The 7,804-nt window shown below is 61.3% G+C and overlaps 1 protein-coding gene across 1 annotated transcript; it reads right to left on the bottom strand.

The window, feature by feature from the left end:
- Positions 1 to 4,708: 4,708 nt before the first annotated feature.
- Nog (noggin) lies at positions 4,709 to 5,565 on the bottom strand. The gene has a single exon (XM_042674012.1). The coding sequence runs from the start codon at positions 5,499 to 5,501 to the stop codon at positions 4,800 to 4,802; it is 702 nt and encodes a 233-aa protein (XP_042529946.1). The 5' UTR covers positions 5,502 to 5,565; the 3' UTR covers positions 4,709 to 4,799.
- Between the last annotated feature and the right edge of the window lie 2,239 nt (positions 5,566 to 7,804).

The following is a 7,804-nucleotide window of genomic DNA, read 5'->3' as shown; positions in this document are numbered from 1 at the left end:
TCTTTAAGAAAGGGTTTCACCATTACCTTTTCCCAGGCTGGCTTCAAATATACAATCTTCCCACCTCCACCAAGTAGCTGGGATGACAGGCATGTACCACACCTCAGCCAGCTACAAAATCTTGCCTGTTGTGTGGCTTACTCAGGCTCTCCAGAATCTGAGTGGAGACACACCAGCATGTTGTATCACCAGATGTTCAAGTCTTTGAAGAAATGAAGAGTCTTTGGAAAAGGCAAAGGTTTTAGTGTTAGCTTGGAGTTTTGAACCGTAATGGTGTTACTTTGTATGTGGCATGGTGCGAGATGCTTAAATTCTCGGAGTTCCAGCTGCCTTATTTGGAAACCTGAGCACTTAGATGAAAATATGTGCAGAGTCTAGCACAGCGCTTGGTATATAAGTGATTACAGGCCTGCTGGGTAGGTCCAACTGCATGGCTATCAGCTTTCTGATGCTCTGCTTTTACTATGTCAATTGGACAGAACACGTTCCCACCAACAAAAAAGTTTAGAAAATAAAAGAAAAAGAACCAAGAGAAAAGAAAGAACAAAGAAAAAGTGAAGAGTGAAGAGGCACGATGGCGGGAGGCAGCCCAGCCAATACTAGCGCATCAACCTGCCTGATCTTCAGCAAGTGGCTGCTGAGGGCTCTGTCTTCTCATCAGCAGACTGAAGGGTGGGCACTGGAATCTAAGCTCCCCTCCAGCTCTGACATTCCAAGAGCATTAAAGAAAAAGGATGAATCACCCCCTTCAAAATACCAATATGGGCTGGGCCCTCCCCCTGCTTCCCCATCCAGCCCAGCTAAGAGCTCTTAATACACAGCCAGCTTCCTCCTGCAGCTGCCACCACACTTCAAGCCCCTTTCCCAGGAGTCTCAGAGGCAAGACTGATAATGGACCTCTGGCTTCTCCATCTCAACAGGGAACCAGATCCCTGATCCCAGACTCTGGGGGCCAGAGGGCCCTCCTTGGCAAGAGCTGGCTTCCTCCTATGGACATTTGACCTCAGTTTACTTGTATGTGGAGTGTGGCTGGTTGTTGAAAGGGTGGAAAGAAGTGGGGTAGTGGGGGGGGGGAGAGGGAGGGAGAGAGAGAGAGAGAGAGAGAGAGAGAGAGTGCAGAAAGCAAGCTGATGAGTGAATTTTCCCAATCATGATGGAAGGATGGGTGGTTGCACTCTCCTCATCCAATCTCTTCCGGGTCTGCACAAAGTGGTGCAAGTACCTCTAATAGTTATAAATTACCTTTCTGCGGGAGGCAACTTTCCTTCCCCAGCAGCTGCATACATTCATAGACATGGGCTGTCAAAGCCACAGAAGTCTCCTGCATCAATTTTCCTCCTTGCAGGAGGTAGGCACTAGGTGACTGCAGAGGACAAGCCTCTTGGCCTCTTTGCCCAGACAGAACTCACTGCTCCTTTCCGCATCGGATGCTCTATGAATAATAGCATTATCAACCTGAACTCATCATCATGGAGATATAAACCGGCTGGGCGTCAGACAACAGGTCCCAGACCAGCAACCTCCTTCTCGGGGGCGGGGGGACGGGGGACCACCTAGATCCTGCGGGGTCTTCCCTTCTGTGTCGGGCGTGGCTTTGGCCCCTTTGCCCTGTGGGTCTTGTCAGTCAGCCCGGCGGGTCTGTGGCCCGTCCCGTCTGCAGCCCAGGTCCTCCCGGCTCACTTGTGGCTGCTGCTCTGAAAGCCGAGAAGCTCGCCGGGCTGCGAGCGAGCGAGCGAGCGAGCGAGAGCAAGCGGGTTTTCCAAGTGGGCAGGGGTGGGGAGGAGGGGCCCGGGCGGGCGGGCGGGCCCGCGGGAGGGAGGGCGGGAGCGCGGAGGGGGCGTCGCGGAGGGGAAGACCTCGCATTGTAATCCAATGACATTGCCTGTCCCGTGGGGGTGGGGGCGCTGGCCCCGGCGCGCTCTCCCCGTTTTGGCTACCCGCCCAGCTGGGAATAACTCTCCGCGCATAATTCGCGTGTTTACCAGGCATGAAAATTCTTGCTTTCGGCTCTCCTGCTCCTCCCCCCCTCCCCCCCACCCCACCCCCCCGCCTCCTACCCCCCACCCCCACCCCATCCTCCCTGCGAGCCCCCTTCCCTTCCCGGGCTCCCCACCTCCTCCCCACCCCCCCACCCCCCCTCCCCACATCGCAAGCGAAACTGTCTAAAAAAACATTGGCCCGGGGCACAGGAGGTTTTGCATAAATTCATAAGTGATGAATGGCTGATTTTTTTTTAAGAAAAAACGTTATTTGGGTATTTGTCAGAAGTTCACAAATACTCGTGGGGGACGGCGGCTCCTCTAAACTTAAACATCTCAATATCCCCTTTCTTCTGGAAATAAATTACGTTTGTTTGTGCCCGGCTTGGAGTCAAGTCTGAAGGTAGCCGACATTAGGAATATTTTAAAAGCCATCATCCATCGGGCATGTCTCCCAGGCGCCAGGAAGATTAAATGAAAGAATCATAAGATGGAGGTCTTTAACTTTTAATCCTTTTACAATGAAGCCTCAGATAGTCGCGGGGGCAGGGTGCCCTCTCCGGGGGGAATAATGCCGTTATTCCTCGGCTCTCAGTTAATGAATACCCTAACGTCTGTCCCACGGGCTGGCGGAGGCAGCGCCGGGGAGGGGGCTCGGGCTCCGGGGCCCAGGCTATTGAAACCGAGGAGCCACCGAGGCTGCGTCGGCCGGGAAAGAAAGCGCCGGGGCTGCAGGGCCGGGGCGGGCGGGGCCGGGGCCGCTGGGGACCCGGGGCGCAGGTTTGAAATAATTAGCATAGATTCGCTCGGGAGGGGGGGGGGGAGGGCGGTGAGCGCCGGGAGGGAGGGGCGGGGGGGGGGTGGAAAGGTGGGGGGAGATGGAGGGAGGGAGCAAAGGAAAGAGAGAGAGACTTTGGAGCCCAGGATAAATACAGGGAGCGGGGAGCAGTGTCAGGAAGCGGGGCCCACGTGGAGCGGCCGCGGACGGGCGCCGCCGCCGCCGCCCGGGACTCGGGGCGCGGGAGCCGCGGCCGCGGCCGGCGCTGGGCCCGAGAAGCTGGCTTTTTAAAGGGGGTGGGTGGGGAGTGCGTGTGGGAGCAGCGCCCTCGGTCCAGATCTGCTCCTAAAGCTCAAAGATCCCACTTTCTCCTCCCTCCCTCATCCCCCCCCCCCAAAAAAAAAGTGGAGTAGGTGTCCCCGGCCGGGAGGAGGGCGGAGGAGGCCGTGGGGAGGGGAGTGGGTGGGAAGGACCCCAATTCCTACAGTAGATCCTAGCAGGGAGTGGTGATTTCTCTTTGACCCCCCCCTTCAGAGCCCTCAGTCTACCTTAGGTCCCCGGGTGGGGGTGAGGAGGGGGGGACAGGAGGTTGAGTGTCAGAACCTCTCATTTGTTCCCTCGGCTGAGAGCCTGGGATTGGGGCAGTGCGGGGAGGGGGGGGCGGGGAGGACCTGCCAGCTAGATCCCGGAGGACTTCGGAGTTGTCGATTCCGAGGGGAATCTATATCCTCGCTTCCAACCCACCAGGGCTTCCGGGCCTGCAAAGGGTTAACCCGGGCTGTCTGTGGAGGTGGGGAGGGGTGCCAGGCGGGAGGGGTGGCGGGATCTGGGTGGGCGCGCTCTGATCTCCCTCCCCCCCCCCCCATTCCTCGGGGGTCAAGTTTCAGCGGCACTCCGCCCCCAGGGTAGGTGTGAAAGACACGTGTCCCCATTGTGAAAGGCCTGTCAGGCAGGACAAAGCGGCCGCCCACCCTCTCCCCCACCCCCGCCCCTCAGCCCAGCCTGGGGTCAGCTCCAGGGGGCCGGCTGGGTGTTGAGGTCACTACAGGCCCGGGCTTCAGTGATATGGGGGGGGGGCGAGAAAAAGCTGGGAGACAGGGCGGAGGCCACGTGAGACTTAAAAGAGGGGTTTGAGACTACATTCCCCCCCTCCCCATGAAAACTGAGCAGTCATACTTCCATCACCCCACTGTAAGGGAGTCCGAGGGGACGAACCCCATCTCCCAGTAGGCACGGTACGCACGGCGGCATCCCCTACCCGGCCCCCTCCCTCGCCCCCCCCCCCCCCCATCAATCACCAACACAGAGACTCGCAGTGTGGAGCGCAGTGGGTTTTAGTGGTTTTTCTTTAATCCTGCTCTGCACTTCTTTCTCATTTACTACACGGGATATTATAAAGAATAAATAGCAGATACTCTTAATTTACAATGATTAGTCATTCCATTTGTTCTCTATATTTACAATAACTGTAAAATAACATTGAACTCTATAGCTTCTTCGAGGTCCAAGGAAAATCAAAACACTTTCCGAAGAATGGAAAATAGCTTTTAAAAAGTCCTTCTACAAAAGTTCCCCCCCTTTCTCTTTGTACTTTAAGAAAAAAATAACTTTTTCCCCCCTGCTTCGCCATGCGAAGGGCACTGGAATATAAATAGCAGGTTAACATTATTAGCAACAACCAGAATAAGTCTCTCTTTCTCTGTTCTTTTTTTTCCTTTTGCTTAATTTTTTTTAAAAATACAGTAGAAGCCGGTAACTTTGAACGTATAATACTGACCTTTTAATAAGTAAATTAAAACTGGGACCGTATATACACACACATATACATTCCTACACGTTAAACAGTGCATTACATGAACCAGAAAGCTAGGTCTCTGTAGCCATTAAAAAAAAAAAGTTCATTGAAAACCCTCGCTAGAGGGTGGCAGAACTGGTTGGAGGCGGTGTGGGGTGTGTGTGTGTGTGTAGGGGGGATTGGGGGGGGCGTCGGTGGGGATCGATCAAGTGTCCGGGCGCAAGCAGGGGGGGCCCCCCTCGGAGTTCTAGCACGAGCACTTGCACTCGGAAATGATGGGGTACTGGATGGGAATCCAGCCGCAGCGCTGCCCCCCGCGCCGCTGACAGCGCCACCGCAGCACGGTGAGGTGCACCGACTTGGACGGCTTGCACACCATGCCCTCGGGCACCGAGCACGAGCGCTTGCTGAAGCAGCTGCCCACCTTCACGTAGCGCGGCCAGAAGCGGCTGCCCAGGTCGTTCCACGCGTACAGCACGGGGCAGAAGGTCTGCGACCACAGCCACATCTGTAACTTCCTCCGCAGCTTCTTGCTCAGCCGCTGCTTCTTGCCCTGGGCCAAGCCCTCGGAGAACTCCAGCCCTTTGATCTCGCTCGGCATGGCCCCCGACGGCCGCTGCCGCAGCAGCTGGTCGAGCTCCGCCAGGTCCTCGGCGCCCCCGGCCAATACCCCTCCGCCCCCGCCGGGCCGGTCCTCGGGGGGCGAGGTGGCCATGAAACCCGGGTCGTAGTGACCCCCGAGCAGCGAGCGCAGCAGCGTCTCGTTCAGATCCTTCTCCTTGGGGTCAAAGATAGGGTCCGGGTGTTCGATGAGGTCCACTAGGGGCAGGTTGTCGCTGGGAGCCGGACGGATGTGCAGATAGTGCTGGCCGCCGGTCGGGGCCGCCCGCAGCCCTAGGACCACCACCAGGGCGTAGAGGGTGACCCCCAGGCTGGGGCAGCGCTCCATGCCTCCGGCGCGCGCGCCCCCCCCCGGGACCGCTGCTCCGTCCCGCGTCCCCGGAGGAGAGCACGCCGAGCCCGCGGCGCCGCGGCGCGCGGCCCCCTCTCACCCGAGGCTGGGCGGGCGCAGGGCCGGCAGCATGAGCCGCGGGGAGAGCTTAGCTGGAGGCGCAGCGCCGGCTCCCACCGGGGGCGGAAGGGCAGACGCGCGAGCTGGCCGCCGCCGCCGCCGCCGCCGCCGCCGCCACCGCCGCCGCCGCCGCCGCCGCCGCCGCCGCCGCCGCTGCTACCGCTCGTCTGGTCGCTCCCCTCGCTCGGCTCCTCTACGCGCGAAGGCAGCCGCGGCGGGGCAGCCGCCAGGACTCCGGGGCGACGGCGGGGCGCAAGTGCGGGGCACGCCGGTTCCTCGCCGCTGCCTTCCCGGGTCGGCTGCGGCTCAGGGCGCGTGGACGAGCCGCTCTCCCCTCCTCCTCCTTCTCCTCCTCCTCCTCCTTCTCCTCCTCCTGCTGCTGCTGCTTCTGCTGCTGCTGCGGCTGCGGCTGCGGCTGCGGCGGCGGCTGTCGCGGCTGCTCGTCGTCGTCTTGCCGCGGTGCGCGGCGCTGCCCGGCCGGTCGGATCCTGGGGCGCTTTTCCTCCGCCTGCTCCGGGGAAGCGCGGCCGGCTCTGCCCGGCGGACTCCAGCGGCGGCGGCGGTGGCGGCGGCGGCGGCGGCGGTGGCGGCGGCGGCGGCGGCGGCGGCGGCGGCGGCGGCGGCGGCGGCGGCGTCCGCGCACGTTGGCACCGGTTTGTCTGTCTCGCAGGGTCCAAGCCTTTAAATTTCCTGCACTTTCAGCTCCATCACCATGGAAACCACTGACTCTCTCCGCGTCGCCCCCTCCCCCCTCCTTCCCCCCAAACAACAACCCCACCCCCCACTCCTCCACCCCCGAGGAGCCCGAGCGGCACAGCCTCCGGGTTAAGCCGCTTGCACTCGCCCGGGAGGCGGCGACGGTGGCTTCGGCAGCGCCCAGAGCTGCGCCCCCGCCGGATCCAGATGCCCCGGGAAGCCGACAGTCCGGCTGCCCGCCGGAGCTCACAGGCGGCGGCGGCGGCGGCGGTGGCGGCGGCGGTGGCGCTTGGCAGGTCTCCGCGCAATTTTCTCCCCCCCCCTCACCCCCCTTCTCCTCCTCCGGCAAAATGCACCGCCCCCCTCCTTTCTCCTGGAGCAATGCAACTGGGGCTCCAGGCGCCCCGCCAGGGCCGGTCCCGGAGAAAACTCTGGGCAGCCCTGGAGCCAGGCCGGAGGGCGCAGGGCCGGTGTGTCTGGGGTGCCTGGGGTGGGGTCGGGGCGGCGTGGGGGGGGGGGAGGTTCTCACTGGCGGAGTGCTTTGCACGGACCGGGGGAGCCGTGGGGAGGTGCGGGGCACTCGTTTGTCAGCGCAGTTGGGAGCAAGAAATGTCTCCATGTGCACAGTGTCCCCCCCCCCCGCCCCCGCCCCCCGCCCCGTCCGGGTGCTTCTCGCCTTCCTCTGTCCCGGACTCGATCGGAGTCCCCCCCTCCCAACACACGCGCGTACACACGCACGCACGCACACTCACATACAACACACACACTCGCACAACCAGCGCTGCCCCGCCCCCACCACACACGCACGCACACACACACACACGCACACACGCTAGGCTGGGGAAATCCAAGAACCGCAGGGTTGCGCAGCGTGATGTCATTCCTAGGAAGCATTCCTGCCCGCCTGCACCCTGGGCCCACGATGGGGGTCCGCTTCTCAGCACCTTCCTCCTCCTCCTCCTTGGCGGGGTCCTGCACCCTGAGTGGTGGAGCCGCAGGGGCGCGTCCGGCGCTTCCACGGCTCCCTCCACCCCCCCCCAAACCCCGTCTCTCCCCCCCCCCCCAGCCTGCCCGGCTCCGCGCGGCGGCCGCTCGGCTCCCTAGGGGCGGCGCGCCCTCTGCCGGCGCGCAGCGAGCCCTGCACCTGGCGCTGACAAGGGTGCCCCGCATGGTGGGTTTGTTGCCCACGGTGCCCCGGGCTCAGTTTCCCCTTCTCTGCCCGTGACATGTTGGGTGTATCTGTGTATGCTGACCACGTTTTAGCAGCGTTCTCTGAGACCTCACTGTAGACAGACTTTTCCAAAGACACCCACATTTAAGACCAGAAATAAAGATGCGCAGTAGAGCCGTGGAATCCTGACTGATGCCTACCTTGCTGGGACTGTGTTCACCTTGGGCACATTCCTTTCGTGGCACGGTAAATCTGAGGGGGTATGTCTTTTCCAGACCCGCCTTCTCCGCGTTTCTTCCTCTTCTCTCCCCGG

Source organism: Dipodomys spectabilis, unplaced genomic scaffold (assembly GCF_019054845.1).
Source record: "Dipodomys spectabilis isolate Male_0828 unplaced genomic scaffold, ASM1905484v1 ptg000018l, whole genome shotgun sequence".
Taxonomy (NCBI): domain Eukaryota; kingdom Metazoa; phylum Chordata; class Mammalia; order Rodentia; family Heteromyidae; genus Dipodomys; species Dipodomys spectabilis.
Note: the sequence above shows the minus strand (reverse complement) of the source record. Positions and strands in the feature narration are given on the sequence as shown.

Bases quoted from the DNA above. Each gene is read 5' to 3' on its own strand.
- Nog (XM_042674012.1), bottom strand. From the start codon at position 5,501: ATGGAGCGCTGCCCCAGCCTGGGGGTCACCCTCTACGCCCTGGTGGTG.